The 24,128-nt window shown below is 42.9% G+C and overlaps 1 protein-coding gene across 11 annotated transcripts in view; it reads left to right on the top strand.

Moving 5' to 3' along the window:
• UBE2D4 (ubiquitin conjugating enzyme E2 D4 (putative)) overlaps nucleotides 1-24,128 on the top strand; it is a 48,849-nt gene that overhangs the window by 12,162 nt on the left and 12,559 nt on the right. For 7 of the 11 annotated variants that reach the window (XR_008383590.1, XR_008383588.1, XR_008383589.1 and 4 more), the window contains exons 3-6: nucleotides 1,982-2,013; nucleotides 2,108-2,185; nucleotides 17,730-17,835; nucleotides 20,366-20,459. Coding sequence is in view for 7 of the 11 variants with exons in the window: in XM_053608434.1 (XP_053464409.1) it covers nucleotides 1,982-2,013; nucleotides 2,108-2,185; nucleotides 17,730-17,835; nucleotides 20,366-20,459 (310 nt within the window). In the remaining 4 variants the exon portion in view is untranslated. The other 4 variants (XM_053608436.1, XM_053608432.1, XM_053608437.1 and 1 more) reach the window with 4 other exon arrangements.

Raw genomic sequence — 24,128 nt, 5'->3', positions numbered from 1 at the left:
GCTGGCACTGTTGGAGAGGGCAGCATGGAGGCCATCCTCCATAATCTGCATCTCAGTAGACATGCTTTGGGCAGCTATGGAAGCTAGCTAACCTTTTGGGGCTATTTCATGCCTGCTCCATGGGCAAATAGCCCCTTTCCAGCTTCTCTCCTCCATTTCCTGTCTCATCCTCTTTTCTCCTCTTACTGTGCCCTCAAGCTCTGCTCAGCCCTTCAGCAGCCCTCGGGGTTAAAATGAACAAGACCAGAGGATCCTAACCTGTTCTGAGCTATATTAATTATCAAAAACCCCATTAGGGCCTGGCATGGTGGTTCACACCTGTAATCCCAATACTTTGGGAGGCTAAGGTGGGAGGATCACTTGAGGCCAGGAGTTCAAGACCAGCCTAGGGAACATAATGAGACCCTGTCTTGTTTTTTGTTTTTTTTTGAGACAGTCTCAAGCTGTCACCCTGGGTAAAGTTCCATTGTGTCATAGCTCACAGCAACCTCCAACTCTTAGGCTCAAGTAATCTTTTTGCCTCAGTTGTTCTATTTTTAGTAGAGACGGGGTTTTGCTTTTGCTCAGGCTGGTCTAGAACTCATGAGCTCAAGCAATCCACCCACCTTGGCCTCCAAGAGTGTTAGGGTTACAGGTGTGAGCCACTGCACCAGGCCCGAGAGCCTGTCTCTTATGAAAACAAAAATAAAAACTCCCATCACTTATTTAATAAGAATTCTGTTCTACATTGTTATTAGGCAAGAGTTTATCTACTTGCCTGCTGATTAGTATGAGTTGGATAAAAACAACAAAAGCAAAGAAATGATATTTTCATTAGCACAAGCACTCTTATTAGAGGTGTTCTCTTCAACAGCGTTTCTTTGAAATATTGAAAAAAACTCATGGGGTACCTTGACTGGCTTTGGGCACCTCTAGGGATTTGGGGAACTTCTGCTTTAGTCCCTACCACATGCATTGGTGCTTGTCTGGTCCTGCTGTCGGAGTTAGAGCCTAGAGATTGAGATTAGCCCTATAGGCACTCAGTAACACAGTCATACACTCAGGGTGGATCCTTAATGAAAACTTTGAACATGGTGCGGCACTCATAGCACAGTGGTTACGGCACCAGCCACATGCACCGAGGCTGGAGGATTCGAACCTGAGGATTCGAACCTGGCCTGGGCCAACTAAACAACAACGATGACAACTGCAACAAAAAATCGGGCTGTGCCTGTGGTTCAGTGGGTAGGGCACTGGCCCCATATACCAAACGTGGCAGGTTGGAACCAGGCCTCGGCCAAACTGCAACAAAAAAATAGCCAGGCGTTCTGGTGGGTGCCTGTAGTTCCAGCAACTCGGGAGGCTGAGGCAAGAGAATCGCTTAAGCCCAGGAGTTGGAGGTGCTGTGAGCTGAGATGCCATGGCACTCTACTGAGGGTGATAAAATGAGACTCTGTCAAATAGCTGGGTGTTGTGGCGGGCGCCTGTAGTTGCAGCTACTTTGGAGGCTGAGGCAAGAGAATCACTTGAGGCCAAGAGTTGGAGGTTGCCGTGAGCTGTGACACCACGGCACTCTACCCAGGGTGACAAAGTGAGACTCTGTCTCAAAAACAAAACTCTGAACACCAAGGCTCAGGAGCATATTCCTGGTTGACAGTCCTCTGCATGTGTTGTCAGCACGCTGATGCCAGAAGAGTAACACATCTTGATTCCTTGGGTAAAGCATAACAGAGGCTCTGCATTTGGACCCCTCTTGATGGTAGTCTGTGTTGTTTCCCTATAATAAACTGTTACCATGAGTACAGTAGCTTTCGGTAAGCTCCAGGAGTCCTAGCACGTTATTGAATCTTAGTGGTTTTGGGGACTCCAAGCTTGAAGTTGGCATCAGAAGTAAAGCTGTCTTATGTGGACAGCACCCTCTAAACTTACCAGTGCCTTTTCAGTAGAATAGACATTTTTACTGGGGAGTCTCTCATGTGCCCCTCTCTCTTTTGTCTTGTAGTGTTCCACTGGCAGGCCACCATCATGGGCCCGGTAGGTAGGAGCTGCTGAGTACACCGCTCGTTTTGCTTCTTGTTCTTTGTATTTAACATGTGCACTGATCTCTTTCTATGTATCATCCTTCCAGAATGACAGTCCTTACCAAGGAGGTGTTTTCTTCCTGACCATCCACTTTCCTACGGATTACCCTTTCAAGCCCCCAAAGGTGAGCCCCTCCCCCCCATAATTCCTCTTAAGTTAGGGTGAAGGACAGCATGTGATGAGGGGCCTTTCAAGTCACAGGTGAGGAGAGCTGTGCGTGGGGCTTCTCCAAGGGCCTGCCACTCCACCTTGTGATGACAAGCTCCCAAGACTTTGGTGATTAATCCTATAGTGAGTAAGGGTCAGTGTGGTGAGTTGGCCTTCTCACTGAGGCTACAGTTCTAATGAAGCTCCTTGTGGCTGTAGCTGTGTCCAGTCAGAGATCCAGGCTCTGGTTCCTTTCTTCAGAGTTCCTTACTTACGGTATAGGACTGGGGTTACAGTGGGATGATTTTGTCCCTGCACCAGGAACACTGAGGCAACATCCTGGGATATTTGAGGTTACAAAAAACTAGGGTATAGTGGTTACTTCCGGTTTCTAGTGGATGAAGGCCAGGGATGCTGTTCAGCACCCTACAACCTTTCTTCCCTCAATGGAGAATGATTAGCCGCCCCATGTGTCAGTGGTGCTGAGGTTATCATTTATCATTTATCTTATCACACCTTTAGTTTGCTTCATTAAGTTAAGAGTAGCAAGCCTTTCTTTGCCCTTCACAAACACGACATCCCATTAGTGGAACCTCAGAGAACCATGCTATCAAAGGGATGGAAAAGCTTGGGGAGCTGCCTTGACCATCCTGCCTTGGCACTGATACAGGCTGCTAGGATGTCCTGTCTGTAGGTTGTCCTGCTGCCTGGACCATCGTGCCCATGTCACACTCTGGGTTCCACATGCCAAGGCAGAGCCTGCCTTCCTGAGGCCCACGGACCTCTGGAGGAGGCAGGACAGTTAGTGTGTGAGCTGTCAGCACTGAGGAAGAGCCCAGCAGTGGTTACCAATAGGAGCCGAGGTCATCCTGGGGAGGGGGCACTGCAGTGTCTCAGCACAGGAGGGGCGGGGTCCACAGGGAACTGCACCATTTAACCCAGGCTATGTTGGGGTGGGGAGGAGGCAGAGGGGTATAGCCCTAGGAGTGGGGTCTGAATGGCCCTTATGTGGGAAAACGGGGGGCTAACAGACAAGTGACTCAATGGGCTACACATACCACAGGCTCACTCTGCTGCCTTGTGGTGAAGAAGCTGGGCAGGGGCCCCAGCCAGGCAAGGCAGTATGGTAACACATGGCTGGTGGCATAGAAGTAGGGAGAAAAGTGGATTCTGGGGTGGTTAGATGGTGGAACCAAAAGGCTAGGCTGTAGTCAGATATGGTCCACATAAGAGTATGTATGTGATTCACATCCTTTTAGCATCTTTTTCATTATGTTATGTTATTTTGTTTTATTTTTTTGAGACAGAGTCTTACTCTGTTGCCCAGGATTGAATGCCATAGCATTAGCCTAGCTCACATCAACTCTTAAGTCTTGGGTTCAAGCAGTCCTCCTGCCTCAGCCTCCCAAGTAGCTGGGATTACAGGTGTGTGCCATCACACCTAGCTACCTATTTTTATTTTTATTTTCCTTTTGTTTTTTTATTTATTGTTGGGGATTCATTGAGGGTACAAGAATACTATTCAGCCACTAAAAAAGATGGGGACTTTACATATTTTGTATTAACCTGGATGGAGGTGGAACATAGTCTTCCTCTTTTTTTATATATATATATATATTTTTTTTTTTTATATTTTAATCTTTTATTTCTTTTCGTTATATCTTTTACTTGTTTTTTAACTGCTACACCCACATGCAGATTCATCAACAAATGTTCTGATTAAAACTGTGTTGATTGAGAATGATTTAGTAAAATCTACCATACATCCTATACAAATTCAAGTTTATATAATGAAGACATTTTATACTACTCACATTAAAAGCTGACTTTTAATAATATAACTATTTTCAGTGCATAATTTTTTCACTGTTCTCTTCTTCAAATCTTTTTTTTTTTTTAATACGCAGAATCATTTTTTTCAAATCTTGAAAGTACAATGTTGGTATTTTGATAGGAATTGCATTGACTAGGTAGATTGCTTTGGGAAGTATAGATTTTTTTTTATATATATATATATATATATTTTGTTTTTTTTACTGTTGGGGATTCATTGAGGGTACAAGAAACCAGGTTACACTGATTGCATTTGTTAGGTAAAGTCCCTCTTACAATTGTGTCTTGCCCCCAAAAGGTATGGCTCACACCAAGACTCCACCCCCTCCCTCCTTCCCTCTCTCTGTTCTTCCTTTCTCCACCCCTCCCTCCTTCTTTCTGTCTCTGCTCTCCCCTTCCCCCACCCACACCATGACCTTAACTGTCATTAATTGTCCTTATATCAAAATTGAGTACATAGGATTCATGCTTCTCCATTCTTGTGATGCTTTACTAAGAATAACGTGTTCTACTTCCATCCAGGTTAATACAAAGGCTGTAAAGTCTCCATTTTTTTAAATGATTGAATAGTATTCCGTGGTGTACATACACCACAGTTTGTTAATCCATTCCTGGGTTGGTGGGCATTTAGGCTGTTTCCACATTTTGGTGATTGTAAGTCGAACTGCAATAAACAGTCTAGTGAAAGTGTCCTTATGATAAAAGGATTTTTTTCCTTCTGGGTAGATGCCCAGTAATGGGATTGCAGGATCAAATGGGAGGTCTAGCTTGAGTTCTTTTCTTTATTTATTTATTTATTTATTTATTTATTTATTTATTTATTGTTAAATCGTAGCTGTGTACATTTGTGCAATCAAGGGGTACAATGTGCTGGTTTCATATACAATCTGAAATACTCTCATCAAATTGTTCAATGTAGCCTTCATGGCATTTTCTTAGTTATTGTATGTAGACATTTGTATTCTGCATTTAGTAGGTTTCACCTGTACCCATTCTAAGATGCACCATAGGTGTGGCCCCATCCATTAACCTCCCTCCATCCTGACTTCTCCCCTCCCTTCCCCTCCTTTGGCCCTTTCCTCATATTCTTGTGCTATAGTTGTGTTATACCCTTCATATGAAAGCTATAAATTTAGCTTGAGTTCTTTGAGGGTTCTCCATACTTCCTTCCAAAAAGGTTGTATTAGTTTGCAGTCCCACCAACAGTGTAAAAGTGTTCCCTTCTCTCCACATCCATGCCAACATCTGCAGTTTTGAGATTTTGTGATGTGGGCCATTCTTGCTGGGGTTAGATGGTATCTCAGGGTAGTTTGATTTGCATTTCTCTAATAATTAGGGATGATGAGCATTTTTTCATGTTTGCTAGACATTCATCTGTCTTCTTTAGAGAAGGTTCTATTCATGTCTCTTGCCCATTGATATATGGGATGTTGGCTTTTTTCATAGGGATTAATTTGAGTTCCCTATAGATCCTAGTTATCAAGCTTTTGTCTGATTCAAAATATGCAAATATCCCTTCCCGTTGTGTGGGTTGTCTATTTGCTTTGGTTGTTGTCTCCTTAGCTGTACAGAAGCTTTTCAGTTTAATGAAGTCCCATTTGTTTATTTTTATTATTGTTGGAATTGCCATGGCAGTCTTCTTCATGAAGTCTTTCCTCAGGCCAATATCTTCCAGTGTTTTTCCTATGCTTTCTTTGAGGATTTTTATTGTTTCATACCTTAAATTTAAGTCCTTTATCCATCTTGAATCAATTTTTGTGAGTGGAGAAAGATGTGGGTCTAATTTCAGTCTTTTACATCTGGATAGCCAGTTCTCCTAGCACCATTTATTGAATAGGGAGTTTTTTGCCCCAAGGTATGTTCTTCTTTGTTTTATCAAAGATTAGGTGGTTGTAAGATGTTTGTTTCATTTCCTAGTTTTCTATTCGATTCCAAATGTCTATGTCTCTATTTTTGTGCCAGTACCATGCTGTCTTGACTACTATGGCTTTGTAGTATAGCCTAAAATCTGGTATGGTGATGCCCCCAGCTTTATTTTTATTACTAAGAACTGCCTTAGCTATGTGGGGTTTTTTCTGGTTCCATACAAAACACAGAATCATTTTTTCCAAATCTTGAAAGTACGATGTTGGTATCTTAATAGGGTTGGCATTGAATAGGTAGATTGCTTTGGGAAGTATAGACATTTTAACCATGTTGATTCTTCCCAGCCATAAGCATGGAGTGTTCTTCCATTTTTTAATATCCTCTGTTATTTCCTTTCTGAGGATTTCATAATTTTCTTTATATAGGTCCTTTACCTCCTTCGTTAGGTATATTCCTAGGTATTTGATTTTCTTTGAGACTATGGTGAAGGGAGTTGTGTCCTTAATTAGCCTCTCATCTTGACTGTTATTGGTGTATACAAAGGCCACTGACTTGTGGACATTGATTTTATATACTGAGACATTACTGTATTTTTTGATGACTTCCAGGAGTCTTGTGGTGGAGTCTTTGGGGTTCTCTAAGTATAAGATCATATCATCAGCCAAGAGGGAGAGTTTGGCCTCCTCGGGTCTCATTTGGATGCCCTTTATTTCCTTGTCTTACCTAATCGTATTAGCTAGAACTTCTAGCACTATGTTGAATAGTAATGATGACAGAGGACAAACTTGTCTGGTTCCAGTTCTGAGCTTTCAGTTTTACTCCATTCAGTAAAATATTAGCTGTGAGTTTGTCATAGATAGCTTCAATCAGTTTCAGAAATGTGCCACCTATGCCTGTACTCTTCAGTGTTCTAATTAGAAAAGGATGCTGGTGGGTGGTGCCTGTGGCTCAGTCAGTAAGGTGCCGGCCCCATATACCGAGGGTGGCGGGTTCAAACCCAGCCCCGGCTGAACTGCAACCAAAAAATAGCTGGGCGTTGTGGCAGGCGCCTGTAGTCCCAGCTACTCGGGAGGCTGAGGCAAGAGAATTGCTTAAGCCCAGAAGTTGGAGTTGCTGTGAGCTGTGTGATGCCATGGCACTCTACTGAGGGCCATAAAAGTGAGACTCTGTCTCTAAAAAAAAAAAAAAAAGGATGCTGGATTTTATCAAATGCTTTTTCTGCATCTATTGAGAGGATCATATGATCTTTATTTTTGCCTCTGTTAATATGGTGGATAATGTGTATGGACTTACATATGTTAAACCAGCCTTGCATCCCTGGGATGAAGCCTACTTGATCATGATGTGTGACGTGTGACTTTTTTGATGATAAGATGTAATCTATTGGGTAGGATTTTGTTGAGAATTTTTGCACCTATATTTATTAGTGAAATTGGTCTGAAATTCTCCTTTTTAGTTGTGTCTTTTTCTGGTTTTGGTATCAGGGTGATGTTTGCTTTGTAGAATATGTTGAGGAGGATTCCTTTCTCTTCAATTTTTTGGAATAATTTCTGCAGTACAGGAATAAGCTCTTCCTTGAAGGTTTGATAGAATTCTGGTGTGAAGACATCCGGACCAGGGCATTTTTTTGTTGGAAGCTTCTTTATTGTTTCTTTAAACTCAGTGCTTGAAATTAGTCTGTTCAGGAGCTCTATTTCTTCCTGGCTAAGTCTAGGGAGAGGGTGTGATTCCAAATATTGATCCATTTCCTTCACCTTGTCAAATTTCTGGGCATAGAGTTTCTGGTAGTATTCAGAGATGATCTCTTGTATCTCTGTGGCATCAGTTGTAATTTCCCCTTTATCATCTCTGATTGAGGTTACTAGAGATTTTACTTTTCTATTTCTAGTTAGTCTGGCCAAAGGTTTATCTATTTTATTTATTTATTTATTTATTTATTTTTTATTATTTTATTTTTTTGTAGAGACAGAGTCTCACTTTATGGCCCTCTGTAGAGTGCCGTGGCCTCACACAGCTCACAGCAACCTCCAACTCCTGGGCTTAAGCGATTCTCTTGCCTCAGCCTCCTGAGTAGCTGGGACTACAGGAGCCTGCCATAACGTCCAGCAGTTTGGCCGGGCCGGGTTTGAACCCACCACCCTCGGTATATGGGGCCGGCGCCCTACCGACTGAACCACAGGCACCGCCCTATTTTATTTTTTTTTTAAAAACTAACTCCTTATTTCATTGATTTTCTGAGTGAATGTTTTGTTTTCAATTTCATTGATCTCTGATTTTATTTTGTATATTTCTTTTCTTCTGCTGGGTTTAGGCTTAAATTGTTCTTTTTCCAATTCTATAAGATGGCTTATGAGTTTGTTGATGCGCTCTTTCTGTTTTTCAAATGTAGGCATCTAAAGTGATAAATTTTCCTCTCAAAACTGCTTTTGCAGTATCCCACAGGTTTTGGTAGCTTGTGTCTTCGTTGTTGTTGTGCTCCAGGAAGTTAATGATTTCCTCTTTTATTTCTTCCTGCATCCAACCGTCATTCAACAGAAGGTTGTTTAAGTTCCATGCCTTTGTGTGGGGTTGAACGTTTTTGTTGGAGTTGAGTTCCACCTTTAGTGCCTTAAGGTCTGAGAAGATACAAGGTAAAATTTCAATTCTTTTGATTCTGTTGAGGTTTGTTTTATGTCCTGGGATATGAACAATTTTGGAGAATGTTCCATGGGGCAATGAGAAGAATGTGTATTCCTTGTCTTTGGGATGGAGTGTTCTATATGCATGTATCAAGCACAGTTGTTCCAGGGTCTCATTTAAGTCCCTTATATCTTTGTTTAATTTCTGTTTAGAGGATCTGTCCAACTGTGTAAGAGGAGTGTTAAAGTTCCCTGTTGTTATGGTACTGTAGGTTATCATATTGCTCAGACTGACTAGGATCTGTTTCAAGAATCTGGGAGCACTTAAATTGGGTACATACATATTGAGAATTGAAACATCTTGCTGTATTTTTTCCTTGAACAATATAAAGTGACCATCTTTGTCTTTTTTGACTTTAGTTGCTTTAAATCCACATGTATCTGAAAATAAGATTGAAACTTCTCTTTTCTTCTGAATTCAGTTTGCCTGAATAATTGTCTTCCAACCCTTAACTCAGAGTTTTTTGTTTTTTTGTTTGTTTTTTTATATTTTTATAATAAAAGGAAAGAAGGCAACATAAAAGTACTGGGAAATTTAACATTGTATTTGAGAAACTAGTGCATCAATACCTGGTTTGATGGAAGTAGGTGCAATTCTCACTGAGTTCTCAAGGTGCTCATCAGATATTTTGGTTCTAATTGTACTCCTAATGTGCTTCATTTTTGAAAATAGTTGCTTGCAAATGCAGGAGCTGCCAAAAAGAGATGACATGAATAAGGCATGATTGTGAAATGAGGGGTATTTGTCCCTGGGAAGACAAGACCTACAGAAGTACAGTAAAGAAACATGATCAAATTTTTCTTAAGTTGAGTGTCAGATTGCCACTCTCTACATTCCATTTGAAAATCATCAGGAACTATATTTATGTCAAGTGAAAAGGAGTCCCAAATGCACCAAAATACTGTGTGTGTGGTCTTACAATTCCAACAATTAAGATACCTGTTTCATTACTGAATATTTGTGTCTGTTAGAAATTACTTTCCTACATGAACTGCAGTTATTAAACCACAGTTTCTAGTTACCATATATTTTATGTATGAATGTCTGGGTAAATGAAAAGACAAATATCTAAGGCATGCTGTGTGCCATGATAAGAATATTAAGATGACTGGTGGTTTCCATAGCCTTGAGGACGTCACGACCTCTGATCAGGTGAGAAAAGTCTGAAATAATAATAGTAATGATAGAATATACTAAACAGCTCTTAGGATACAAACATGGTTTCAGCGAATTCAGAGAATTAATAGTTTTCCAAGGAGTGTGGTAATGGCTAAGGTTTTATGGGTGATGTGGAAACAGAGAAAAAACAGAGTCTGTATGTAGACACATGTGTTTGTGCATATGTGTGTAAGTGCATATATGTGAAGGAGAACCTATGTAAGCAAAGTCTTAAAGGTTAGAATGATTAGAGCATGTGAAAGAACTGAGTGAGTGTTTCCTTGCTTGAAGACCAAAGTGCATAGGAAAAGCAGAATAAGAAGAGGTTAGAAATTGTTTCATCTCACAACATGAAAGTAAGGAGGTGCACCCCAGTGAGAATTAGAGATTCATCTCTGCAACTATTTTATAAAGATCTAAATAAAACAAAATGAATGTATGTATGTATGTATCTACTGGGTAACTCTGAAGCATTAGGGCAGGACTTTGAAGGTTACAGTTTTCATACAGATCTAAGAAATTTTGTAGGGAAATGACACTGGTCTTTGAACCTCATAGGGCCAGAGAAAATAACCTGCTGATTTATCAGTAACTTAAATTTTTGCATGCAAACATTCTAGACTTTTACACTTTTCCCCAGTAATTTGTAATTTTGTTGCCTTAATTTACATTTTTTTTTATTTTATTTTATTGAATCATAGCTGTGTACATTAATGTGATCATGGGGCACCATACACTAGTTTCATAGACCGTTTGACACATTTTCATCACACTGGTTAACATAGCCTTCCTGGCATTTTTCTTAGTTATTGTGCTAAGACATTGACATTCCACATTTACTAAGTTTCACATATACCCTTGTAAGATGCACCGCAGGTGTAATCCCACGAATCCCCCTCCCTCTGCCCACCTCCCAACTCAGAGTTTTAATTTGTGCTTTGAAGCTAGATGTGTTTCCTGCAGACAGCAAATAGATGGCTTGTGTTTTTTAATCCAGTCAGCCAATCTATGCCTCTTCAGTGAGGAATTCAAGCCATTAATTTATTGAGATAATTGGTAAGTATGGTTGTGTTCTATTCATTTTATTTTGTGAGAGTCTATTGCTTAGTTTTATCTTTTGCATCATTGTGGAAGTTAGATTTTGTCCTTTAATTTCTAAGTTCTTACTTTACTGTTGATCCATTGTGATGGTCAGTGTGTAGAACAGGTTGAAGTATTTCCTGTAGAGCTGGTGGTGGTGTGGTGAATTTCCTCAATGTTTGTATATCAGTAAATGATTTGATTTCTCTGTCAATTTTAAAGCTTAGCAGGATATAGAATTTGAGGCTGGAAATTGTTCTGTTTAAGTAGATTAAAGGTAGATGACCATTGTCTTCTTGCTTGAAAAGTTTCATTAGAGAAGTCTGCAGTCACCCTGATAGATTTGCCCCTTAGGTCAACTGGCGCTTAATCCTGGCAGCTTGCAGAATCTTTTCTTTTGTCTTGACTTTGGACAGGTTCATCACAATGTGTCTTGGAGAAGCTCGGTTAGAGTTGAGGTGACCTGGGGTCCGATAGCCCTCTGAAAGGAGTGTGTCAGAATCTTTTTGATATTTGGGAAATTTTCATTTGTAATATTCTCTAGTATGGCTTCCATTTCCCTGGGACATTCTTCTTCCCCTTCTGGGATACCTATAATTCATATGTTTGAATGCTTCATAAAGTCCCATAATTCTGTCAGTGAAGGTTCACTGTTTCCCCTCTGCTTTCCCTCTCTTCTTTTCTGCCTCTTTAACTATCTGAGTTATCTCAAGAGCTTTGTCCTTTACCTCTGAGATTCTTTTTTCTGCATGGTCTAATCTGTTGTTGATACTTCTATTGCATCTTTAAGTTCCCGAATTGACTGCTTCAGTTCCTTCAGCTCTGCTATATCCTTTCTATATTCTTCATATCGTTCATCTCTTACTTGATTCTGCTTTTGGATTTCCTTTTGATTATTTTCCACTTTATCAGAAGTTTCCTTCATTGTTTCCATCATTTCTTTCATTGTTTTCATCATCTGTATTCTAAATTCCCTTTTTGTCATTTCTAACATTTCTTTATAGGTAGAATCCTCTGCAGTAGCTACCTCATGGTCCCGGGGTGGGGGGTGCTCTGGACTGGTTTTTCATGTTGCCAGGATTTTTCTGCTGATTCTTCCTCATGAGTGATTTCTTTTATCTGTTTCTATGCCCTAATTTTCCTTTCACTTCCTCTTGCTCTTTAAGTTGCCGTGCCTGTGGACTAGGGTTTCGATGAGTCCTTTTGGTACAGGACCAGAAGGATGAGAAGATTGAAGAGCAAGAAGGGAAAAAAGAAAGAAGAAAAAAAAAAGGAAAAGAGAAAGGAGAGGGGGTGGGTAAAAGGGAATACTGACAAAAAGAAGAGAGGCACAGAAAGAGGGAGACAGGAGCAATATAGGTGTACAGTAGGGTACTTTGACCCAACCTTAAAAACCCCCAACCTCTGGGGGTGCCGGGTTGGGTGGTTCCCTTGAGGTCAGCAGCTCTTTGTTAGACTGTTCTTTGTACCCCACCTCCACCAAATAGAGAGGAAAGACAAAAGTGCTATAATTCAAACCAGAACAAGCAAAGAGAAAACTTTATGGGATAAAATTGGAGGGAAAAACCAAATAATAGGGGTAGAAACACTAGCAAAAATGACGTTCTAATTGTTGAAAAAGGCAACAATGAAAAATTATATTTAAACTAGAAAAATGAAGAAATAAAGAATAAAAAAGAAAAAATCTATAGGGAAAATGTTAAAATTAAAAACAAAAAAGAGGTGGCGCCTATAGCTAAAGCGGCTAAGGCACCAGGCACATACACTAGAGCTGGCGAGTTCGAATCCAGCCCGGGTCTGCCAAACAACAATGACAACTACAACCAAAAAATAGCCGGGCGTTGTGGTGGGCACCTGTATTCCCAGCTATTTGGGAGGCTGAGGCAAGCAAATCACTTTAGCCCAGGAGTTGAAGGTTGCTGTGAGCTCCAATGCCACGGCACTCTACCCAGGGTGATAGCTTGAGGCTCTGTCTCAAAAAAATAAAAACAAAAAAAAAAAACAAAGCAGTATATATATTTTGCTGATATTATCTGGGCAACAGGTGATCTTTTGGGGTATGAGATGTTAATCACAATGCTGAGACGACTGGAGGCCTCTGCTTGATTTCTCAAACCCCACAGAGTGGAGAGCCTAAATCTCTCTTCAGCTGGCTTAAAAGGCACTTTAAACTGCTAAACTTGGCTAAGCAGAAGCTTTCCCAGGAAAGCACTTGTCATTGGCATCACTCCTGAAGTGGCTATCCACTTACCCCAGTGTGCCAAAACCTGTCTGACTCTATGCCCCTGAGGGCTAAGGCTGTAAGGCGTCTAAGTCCCTCCCTTTAGGCTGCTCAGTCACTAGGTTATTCACTCCCACCCAATCCTTGATCTGCGACCTTGAGGGCGGAGCTTGCTGGGGCACTTCTCCCACAGTGGCTCCTGGTAGCCCACAGCCAAACACTATTAGCTCTGTCTGGCTTGGCAGCTCAGTCTGGGGCCCTAGACTAAACTTAAAGTCCTCTGCACTCTTCCACAAGTTCTCTGAAAGTAGTCCAACTGAGTGCCAAGTTCAAAAAAACGCAAGCAGTTCACAGGTAAGGCCTTTCCATTTTGCATTCTCACTGCTGCTGTACTTACAGCTGCTGGCAGGATTAGACCAAATGAACACTCGCAACCACTTGCCAGTTCTCCACTGCTTTTGTCCTCGTCATGGGGTCCACAAGTCTCTCACTGACTCCCTGTGTTCCCAAAGGGATGTTTCTGGGCAGATCCCACCAGCCAGAGATGCCTAGAGTCTTCTCTCCCCAGACTCACCTTGCCCAGTTGCAAGGAAGCTGTTACCCGGCCGCTATCTTGCTCCTACCCCCCCCCACCATGACTCTATTTTTATTTTCGTAGAGATGGGTTCTCACTGTGTTGCCCAGGCTGATCTTGAACTTCTGGCCTGAAGTGATCCTCTCACCTTGGCCTCTCAAAGTGCTGGGATTATAGGTGTCAACACACTGCACTTGGCCCTATCTTTCTTCTCATTTGAAAATAAAAATATCAACTTAACACAATAATTAAGTAAGTGAGGTGTAGGCTATGTTAACCAGTTTGATGTAAGCATTCCAAATTGTATATAAAATCATTACATTGTACCCCACAAATGTATTATTAATGTACACAGTTATGATTTAATAAAAAAATTGTTAAGAGAAAAAGAAAATAAAAATATCAATTCTGTTTTGTTAGGAAACTGAGGCATGGATAGGATGTGTCATTTCCTAAAAATGACATGCCTGTAATGGCAGGTGGGACTCAAATCTAAATGTGGCAGCCTTGTTTAAAAAACTTTTTTATTTTGGGCTCGGCGCCTGTGGCTCAAGCGGCTAAGGCGCCAGCCACATACACCTGACTGGCGGGTTCGAACCGAGCCCGGGCCCACTAAACAACAATGACAGCTGCAACCAAAAAAAAGGAGCCAGGCGTTGTGGCGGGTGCCTGTAGTCCTAGCTGCTTGGGAGGTGGAGGCAGGAGAATTGCTTGAGCCCAAGATTGCTGGAGGTTGCTATGAGCTGTGAAGCCATGGCACTCTACCCAGGGCGACAGCTTGAGGCTCTGTCTCAAAAAAAAAAAACAAAAAACTTTTTTATTTTGAACAAATTATAGACATAGTAAAAAGTTACAAAAACAGTATAAAGAGTTTTCTTATAGCTCATCCAGCTTTCCCTGATGTTACCATATAGTGATACCGGGTCTACTTTGAGGAAAACCAGGAAATAAATGTTGGTGAAAATACTACAAGGTAAACTCAACTTCTAAGTCCTTGTGTTCCAGGACCCCGCACTCATTTACTCATTTATTGTCATGTCTTGGTCATTATAGTCTGTAATGGTGCCTCTGTTTCCCCTGGTCTTTCGTGACCTTGATGCTTTTTTTTTTTTTTTTTTTGAGACAGAATCTCCCTTTGTTGCCCAGGCTAGAGTGCGATGGTGTCAGCCTAGCTCCACAGCATCTTCAAACTCCTGGGCTCAAGTGATCCTGCTGCCTCAGCCTCCCAAGTAGCTGGGACTACAGGTTCCCACCATGATGCCTTGCTAATTTTTTTATTTTTAGCTTTGATTAGACTGGTCTCAAACTTCCAAGCTCAAGGGGTCCTCTTGCCGTGGCCTCTCAGAGTACTAGGTTTATAGGCATGAACCAGTGGGCCCCACCAAACTTGATGCTTTTGAGTAGTATTGAACGATTATGTTTTCAGATGTCCCTCATTTTGTGTTTGTGTGATGTTTTCTCGGGATTGGACTAAGGTTGTGCATTTTAGCAAGAATTACTCTGAAGTCCTGAGTCTGTATCAGGGCTCAAGCCCACAGCTGAGGGGTTGTGATGTCATGGTGTCTTACCTCCCTGACTTGGCTTTGATGGCTCTGTTTGAGTCAGACTCTTGGCCACTACTTTGCATTGTTTGTCTGTATCAGTGTAAGAAGCCCCTTCTGGGATCACTAGCCGAGGCTGTGTTCAGGCATTGCTACCTGAGGGCCCTAGTGCCTGGGTATTGTATTCTAGGTTAAGTGTGTTCAGGGTTCTGGGGACCTTTCCGCTTTTGCCAGGAGAGTGTGGGGTGTGCTGAAGAGGGTGGAGGTAAATTACCTCCACAGATTGTAATACAACTTGTGTCCCATGGATTTGGTTGATAAAGTACTCCCTTCACACCCTCCCTTCTGTGGCAGTATCTTAGGACTGCGTAGGGCCAGCTTATCTCCTTCATTAGCGTTCCTGAAGCTGAGGAACTTTTTTTACAATAAACGGATACTGTAGTCCTGTATGTCTGTTGGGAATTTTCAGGATCCTGACTGCCCAAGGACAAAGCAAAAATAGTAGTGATTTTTTTTTTGGCTGGGGCTGGGTTTGAACCTGCCACCTCCGGCATATGGGACCAGTGCCCTACTCCTTGAGCCACAGGCGCCGCCCAATAGTAGTGATTTTTTAAAATTATTATTATTATTGTTATTTTATTTTTATTTTTTTGCAGTTTTTGGCCGAGGCTGGGTTTGAACCCGCCACCTCTGGTATATGGGGTCGCCACCCTACTCCTTTGAGCCACAGGCACCGCCCAATAGTAGTGATTTTTAAAAGACTAAGAGGTAAGCTCTGTGAGTTGGGATTATTTTAACAAGGAGAGATGTGAGTCGAAAAGTCTCTCTGCAAGAGAAGAAAGTGCCTCTGTCTTTTTTTTATTTTATTTTATTTTATTTTATTTTGCATTTTTTGGCCAGGGCTGGGTTTGAACCCACCATCTCCGGCATATGGGGCTGGCGCCCTACTCCTTTGAGCCACAGGCACTGCCCAGTGCCTCTGTCTTTTTAAAATCTCCTTCCACCAGAGAACAAGATTAATTGGATTTGTGTTTTGGCAAGATTGTTCTGACAATAGGAGGAATCTGTGAAGATTGCATGCTCTTTATAGGAGATATTGAGGTAGATACGTACTTCTGAGATCCTTTTGAAGTTTGACCCTTCCTGGGAAAAATCATATGGTAATAGATGTTCAAGCTTATACACACAGCCCTCTTCTCATATTCTAAAGGAAGTTCTTTTTTTAAAAAAAGATCTATTTTATTTTAAACTATATCAGGCATGCAAGAAATTGTACATAATAATATAAAGGATGACCGAACATCTACCATCCAGCCTAAGGATGGGTTCTCAGAGCAAAGGGAGGATGCAAGTCATTACTCTTGCCTTGTCCCAGCCCTGGCCCAGTGTGGGTATAGGTGTAACAGTGAAAGCTTCACCTTACACATCACAGGAGCTGACTCCATGACACCCACGATAGCCGTGGGAGAGGTACCATGCCCCTGATTACAGCAAGGGCTCCGATGCCCAAGGGAGGTCATTTGAAAAAGTAATGTGTGGCTATTAAAAGGTGGCGACTACACAATGAAAATAGGACCTTCCTCATACTCTGTCTCTGTAGCCCTTGCATCCTTTCACCTTGAGGCACTGAATCCTACTTTTTTCTTCTTTCTTTCCAGCCATAATCTACACCTGTACTAAGTACCTGTGCATGGTTGCTTACTTCTCCCATGAATAGAACAGACTTTTCCATGCAGCTACATCTTGCTTTTCTCATTAGCAATACATTTGGAAATTGTTTCATACAAGCACATTCATTCTCTTTAAATTCACCTCATTCTTTTTAAAAAGTTGTGTAATGTTCTTTTGCATACATATAACATTAATTTCACCAATAATCAATTGGATGTCATTTACATGGTTTCATATCTTTTGCTACAGTGAGTGTCCTTGCATATTTGAAATGTGCAAGTGTATTTGATAGCTGAGTTCTGAGAAGGGGAATCTAGAAATGGGAAGGTTTCTGGGGCCTGCCAGAGGGTCCATGGCCCGGGCTTTTCTGCTGATGTCTTATGTCAACAAAGTATCCATGATCGTGCACAACCAAGACCATTGATGACCAAAATATCAAGTCATGTCCAAGCCAGCTAGACCAAGATAAGTGATTAAGCAAGGAACAAAAAGTGAATTTTGTCAGGCCCTTTTCATGTAAAGACTTTGTTTCCTCATTTCCTCAGTAATTAGCGTCATTGTTTTTTGCATAGAACTTCTGAGCTTCGAGTCCTTTCCACCATTCTTGTTAATCTTCAGGGCCCACTACTTTGGGGGAGATGGTTCATATTTCTGAAGGATAGCATTAAAAAAACTCCCCCTGTGTTCAGAATGAGAATCCAGCAGGGAATGGGTTTGGGAACTTCTCCTGAGTGATCACCCTTTTGTATATCCTGTTAGGGTTTGGGGGTGGGCATCCAGCTCACCCATGTGCACAGCACACTCCAGGTAGAGCACAGCAGCAGCTCCTTCTGCTTTCCTTAGCTCATTTTCCAGGTTCCTTGTGATTTGTCTGACTTGAGATCTCTTGTCTCTGCAGGTTGCTTTCACGACCAAAATTTATCACCCCAATATCAACAGTAATGGCAGCATCTGCCTTGACATCCTACGGTCTCAGTGGTCTCCAGCGCTGACAGTGTCAAAAGGTAGAAATGCTGACTGCGTGGCCCATGTGCCCAGGGTAGAGTGCTGTAGTGTCAGCCTAGCTCACAGCAACCTCACGCTCCTGGGTTCAAGAGATCCTCCTGCCTCAGCTTCCTGAGTAGCTGGAACTGTAGGTGCCCATCACAATGCCTGGCTACTTTTTTTCTATTTTTTCTAGAGACATTCTCACTCTTGCTCAGGCTGGTCTCAAACTCCTTAGCTCAAGTGATCCTTCTGGCTTTGGCCTCTCAGAATGCTAGGATTACAGGTGTGAGCCACCGTACCCAGCTTGTTTTGTGTATTTTGACCTTAGTGCTAATGAGTAGAAATGGGGACTCAGAGCAGGCCATTTTCCTAGGTCACATAGACCTACCCACTGCTGTGCCCACACAGATGTCCCGCACTGAAAGAAGGCAGAGTCAGTGGAATCTGGTGCTCTGCACCCTGTTGGATCTCAGCAGTCAATTCTGTGGGGTAGTCAAGACTCATATAGCTGCAAGAAGAAATTACTAATTCTGATTATACTTTTTATCTAAAATAAGGAATGCAAATATTACATTACCTTCTCCCTCGTTAATTCACCCAGCAAGTACCAATGAGGACTGTGAGTCAGCTCTGAAGGAAGGAAGAGATATAGGTCCTGCTCCCAAGGGCTCCCTACCCAAAATAAGTGGTGTTGACCACAGGTTTCTGGGTGAGGCTAAAGAAACCAATCTAAACTGTGTTTTAGAAATGTAGATATTCCTTCTGAACTAAGATGGGTTAAGCATGGGCTGTGTGTGCATCAGAAGCCCAAATGTAGAAAGTACCATGTGCTGGGTGGAGTGTGAGCAGTGTGATGAAAAATTAACCTAAGGATGGGGCGGTGCCTGTGGCTCAGTGAGTAGGGTGCCGGCCCCATATACCGAGGGTAGTGGGTTAAAACCTGGCCTAGGCCAAAAACTGCAAAAAAAAAAATCAACCTAAGGCCAGGCGTGGTGGCTCACATCTGTAATCCCAGCACCCTGGGAGGCCAAGGCAGGTGGATTGCTTGAGCTCAGGAGTTGGGAGACTAGCCTGAGCAATAGTGAGACCCTGTATCTATTAAAAGTAGAAAACTGAGGCAAGAAGATCACTTGAGCCCAAGAGTTGGAGCTTGCTATGAGCTGTGATGACACCATGGCACTCTACCCAGGGTGACATCTTGATACTTTGTCTCAAAAAAAAAAAAAAAAAAAAAAAAAGAAAAGAAAAGAAAAATCAACCTAAGAGAAATAGAGTCCCCAAGCCCAAGAAATAGGCTGGAAGTGGAGAATGAGACAATCCAGGCAGCAGAGCCTTGGGCAGTTGGGAGAGGCCACAAGGCTCCAGCGAAGCTGGCAGGGGAAGGCTTTGGGAGGCTAGAGAGGCCTTGCAGAAGTGATGGTCGATCTAGTGGGACAGAGCCCCCAGCCCAGACACTGTGGTACGAATCTCTGTGGAGGCAGAGTAGGCACACCAGGCTCAAGCATCCAGTAAACAGTCCAACATCCTGCAGAATAGCACCCTTCTGCTTTGAACCTTGAGTGTGTAGCCCTGTCCCACTGCCTGAGGCCAGGGAGGAGTAAAAGGAGGAAGGCAGTCATCACAGTTGATCAGGTTCTGGGGTCTTGATACTGAGCCAGCAGAGCCAGGGCCAGTGTGGTCTTAGGTATAGGGTCAGGGAGAGAAGAGGAAGTAGAGTGGCAGGGAGTAGGCACTCAAGTTCTGAGGAGGGCGAGAGGGTAGGTCTGAGTGACCTGGAGGTGAGTCTGTAGCCCTTCGTTTGTCAGCTTCCAAACTCAGAAGAGTAGGAAGGTTGAGGGTCTTGAGAGAGACAACCTGCCTCTCCCATTTGTAGCTCTACTGTGGGGAACTGTGGTCAGGACTTGGATGAACTGGCCAGAGCCAGTTCATCTGGAGTCATGTGAATCAAGATCAAAGCCAGGGATGGCATTCACATTTCTGTCTGGGCACCATAGTTCCTTCTATGGAGTTCCTTCTCCTTGTCACAGTGATGGCCAGCAGGAGCAGGAGAATGCATTTGCCTTGCAGTCACACCCACCTGGTACACCATCTGGTTTTTACCCATTTACTGAGCATTCTTAGTCTGTGACTTTGGACAGGTTACCTGATTATTCTCAACTCCTGTTTCCTTATCAGGAAACAGGGCTTCTGGGACCAAACAGAGCAGGTGTGTTGTATGGGATGTAGATAGCAGCAGGGTGGCTAGCTGGAGGCTGAGACAGGGCACTTCAGTGGAGAAGGGAAGGAGATCCAGACTCACTGAGGAGGCAGGTGTCCTAGCACACCTGCTGGAGCTGCAGCCTGCCTGGGGCTACACTGTGAAGCTCACAGCTACTTTTCAGTTGACACATGGGGCAGAGCTAGTAGAGCATCAAGCACACAATTTAGATTGGCATGTTGAAGGGAAGACCCCTGCTTGGTCCATAGAGAATGTGAGTTCAGAGAGGCTCAGAGGGGCAACTCACAATCTCATGGCTATAGCTAACCCACCTTTTCTTTTCTTCCCAGTCCTCTTGTCCATCTGCTCCCTGCTCTGTGATCCCAACCCTGATGACCCTCTGGTACCAGAGATAGCCCACATCTACAAGGCTGACAGAGAGAAGTATGCATCTTCTTTGTAGTTACTTTGTGCTATGGCTGCATCAGGCAGCTCTAGGTGGTACCTTTGCTCTGAGCTTATGCTTCTTGGCTACACAAGTTCCCACAGACATCTTCCTGCTCCTGCTGAGCCGATGTGTGCAGTGGGTGTGCCCTGGGCTTGGACTCCTGGCTCTCTCACTGCCATGTTCTTTGACTGTAGCAAGGGAGGAAGAGATAAAAGCAATTTAACCTCCTGGATAACTTATCAGCTGCTGCTATTAGCCCTAAAATATTGCCAAGCCCTGCCCTTGAGGCCAGCAGAGTCAGTGATTAGCCAGGAATGGACTCAGAAGAATCTGGCAACAAGAAAATTCTGGATTGTAGTCTAAGGTTTATAGCACAAAACAAGGGATATCTGCTTGAATACACCTAGGGTATCCAAGACCAAGGCCAGTCAAGGTAAGAAATACTTTGCTGATTGAGGCTCAGACATACACAACGTGTTTGCTATTTCACTGACGGACTCTCACTGCCAAGTCTCTGCTTAAACACTAGTTACTAGGCCCAGAATTATAGAATTCTGACTCCTTTAACCAGGCACAGTCATGTGTGCTCTAACATGGAGCTATCTGCAGTCAGTGAAGCAAGCACAAGGAATCATCACTGTGTGTTAATAAAGGGTTAGTGTGGCAGCAGCCCAGTGAGTGGTGCCGGATCTCAGTGTATGGTGCTGGGGGAGGGTACTGCTGGCTCTTATAGAAGACATCGTCAGTGAGTCTTTTTAGTTTATTACTTCTGTCTGAAGAGATTCGAATGGAATATGGATTTTCCAGTTTACATTTTTCTTTTTCTTTTTTTGAGACAGAGTCTTACAGCTCATAGCAACCTCAAACCCTCGGGCTTAAGTGATTCTCTTGCCTCAGCCTCCCAGGCAGCTGGGACTACAGGTGCCCCCCACATTGCCTGGCTATTTTTTGTTGCACTTGTTATTGTTGTTTAGCTGGCCCAGGCCAGGTTCGAACCTGCTAGCCTCGGTGTATGTGGGTGGCGCTGTAACCACTGTGCTATGGGCACCGAGCCACCAATTTATATTTTTCTTAAGACTTTTTAGATCTCATTATTTTCTACCTTGGGGTTTCCTGAATAACAGTGATTTTTTTGTTTTTATCTTGAGACAAGATCTCGCTCTGTCCTCCATGCTGGAGTATGGTGGTACGATCATAGATCACTACAACCTTAAAATCCTGGGCTTAAGTGATCCACTTGCCTCAGCCTCTCAAGTTGCTAGAACTATTGGTACACACCATCACATCCAGCTAATTTTTAAAATTTTTTTGTAGAGATGGAGTCTTATAATCATTTCCCAGGCTGGTCTTAAACAGCTGGCCTCAAGCTATCCTCCCTTCTTTACCTCCCAAAGTGCTAAGATTATAGGTGTGAGCTATCACACCCATCCGAAATGATTTTTAATTGACTAGAGTTTAAATTGTAATTTATTAATTTTATTACTTATTATTAGATATATTAGACATACCAAAAGTGATTTTTTCCAGTGCATATTCTAACTACAAATCTCTCTAATTTACAGTCTCATGGCATCAGATTTTGTTACAATAATGAAGATAAACACGCACAGGCCTAAGTGGGTGCCACACCTGCCCCATGTACTTTACATACAGACTTGTCCAGTCTTCCCCACAACCACACAAGGCAGATGGTCTCCTTGTGGTAAACAGTCAAGGAGTCCAGGAGGGCACAAGAGAAGTGGCCAAGCCCATGTTCTGAAGTTTATGTGCTGGGCAGCCTACCCACAGTAACTACTCCAAACTGACCTTTGTATATCTTCTCTATCCTCCCTGGATCCATACTGTAGGACAGGAGAAATAAAGGGAGGGGGTTTGTTGTATTGTTAAATCTTCCACAGAAGATAGTTGTGGAGTATCAACAGGACCCAGGCTAGGTGTTAACAACCATAAATGACCTGCTCCTGCTCCGGGGAAAGTCTTTGTTTCACTCCTTTATCAGTCCTGGATGTTTGACAAGAAGCAGCAGCAACATTCTCCACTTCAGTCCGGTTCTCTGCTCCACATTGAAAGGAAGTGACCAATTAAAGTGAGGGTGTCAACCCCTCTGCTTTTTTCTTCCAGGTACAACAGAGTAGCAAGAGAGTGGACACAGAAATATGCTATGTAAATGCCTCAGGTGTTTTGCAGGAGACATTGTGCAAGAGAAGCTAGCCAGGCAGAGAGGTCTTCCCATGAACCTCTGAACTGTTGGCTGAGCCACTCACTGAGCGTCATCTGTTCTTCAAATAAACATTGGTTACCCATTTTCTGAGCTGCAGCATGTTGGTACCATTCTCAGCCATTGTAACTTTGACATCACATATTTAATGCCAAATCAGCAGCCATTGTTATGATCTGCAGCCTTCTTGGTTACACTGGAATGGGTCCCTCTGCCCCAATTCATCTGCTTGTCTCCTGGAGGGCTGGGCCCTGCACACTTCTTCTGCCCAGCCTCAAAAGGTGCCGCTGCTTACTGTGGAGCCACGGGAGGTAGGGGGGTAGGGGCTCAGCCTGGCCCCCCTCACCACGTGTCCTCTGCCTTTTAATACTCAGTGCCAACCTGTATGCTCAGGGCAGTGGGCTTCTGTCACACTCCATCTGCCACAGAACTGTATCCTGAGGCGTCTCAGCTCACTCAGCGGGAGACTCCTGGGAATTGCGAGCAGTGTCACCGGGAGTGGAGTCTTCCCTCAGTCTTCCTCTGCAGTGCTACATGCTGGTATTTCTTCTCTCACATCTAGAAGCAGCAAGTGGGAAATGTCAGCATCTAAAGCACATAACACTCTATGAGAGATGGCTGTGTTTTTAGAAGCAAAACCAAAATTATAAAACCTGAAGAGATTGGGGTTATTCTTTTCTATGTCATGAGGTTTTTCATCATCCCCTTCTCTTTTAAATGTAAATAAAAACACAATTCCCTAATAACTCTAAATGATAATTGACATGTAAGTCTCCTTATTCTAGGCACAGCGGAAGATAGGGATGCTCTTAACAGTTCTTTAGAACTTAAATTAGAATAGATTGTTGGATAACTGGCTTGCTTTCTTGGCTTTCTGATGCAACACATTTGCTCTTACAGTTGAGAGCTTTGAGATTAAGTTAGCTAGGCCAGGCATGGTGGCTCATTACTGTAATCCTAACATTTTGGGAGGCTGAGGTGGAAGGATTGCTTGAGGTCAGGAGTTAGAGACCAGCCTGGGCAACGTAATGAGACCCTATCTCTACAAAAAATAGAAAAAGTAGGCAGACATGGTATGCACTGGTCATCCTAGCTACTCAGGAGACTTGTAAGGCAGGAGTATCATTAGAGCCCAGGAGTTGGAGGCCACAGTGAGCTATGATCATGCCACTACCCTTATGTCTAGGGAACAAAATAAGACCTTGTCTCAAAGGGAGCGGGATGATTAGGTTAAAGAAAAGGAAGAGAAAGGAATTCCTCTAATAAAATCTCCAAAGAGGGAGAAAGATTGAGTCACTTCAAATTGCTCAAGCCAATTTGGCCTTATCTTTTCTAGATTGGTTATAAATCACTCCCAGGAAGTGATGCTCAGATGCGTAGGAGCAGTGGGTAGAGAAGTAGTACAATTCTGTGACCCAATTGGACGGGGAGCCTTTGCAGGCTGGTT

The sequence above is a fragment of the Nycticebus coucang genome, chromosome 11, assembly GCF_027406575.1.
Source record: "Nycticebus coucang isolate mNycCou1 chromosome 11, mNycCou1.pri, whole genome shotgun sequence".
In the NCBI taxonomy this organism is placed as follows: Eukaryota; Metazoa; Chordata; class Mammalia; order Primates; family Lorisidae; genus Nycticebus; species Nycticebus coucang.
This window is presented reverse-complemented; position numbering and strand designations above follow the sequence as displayed.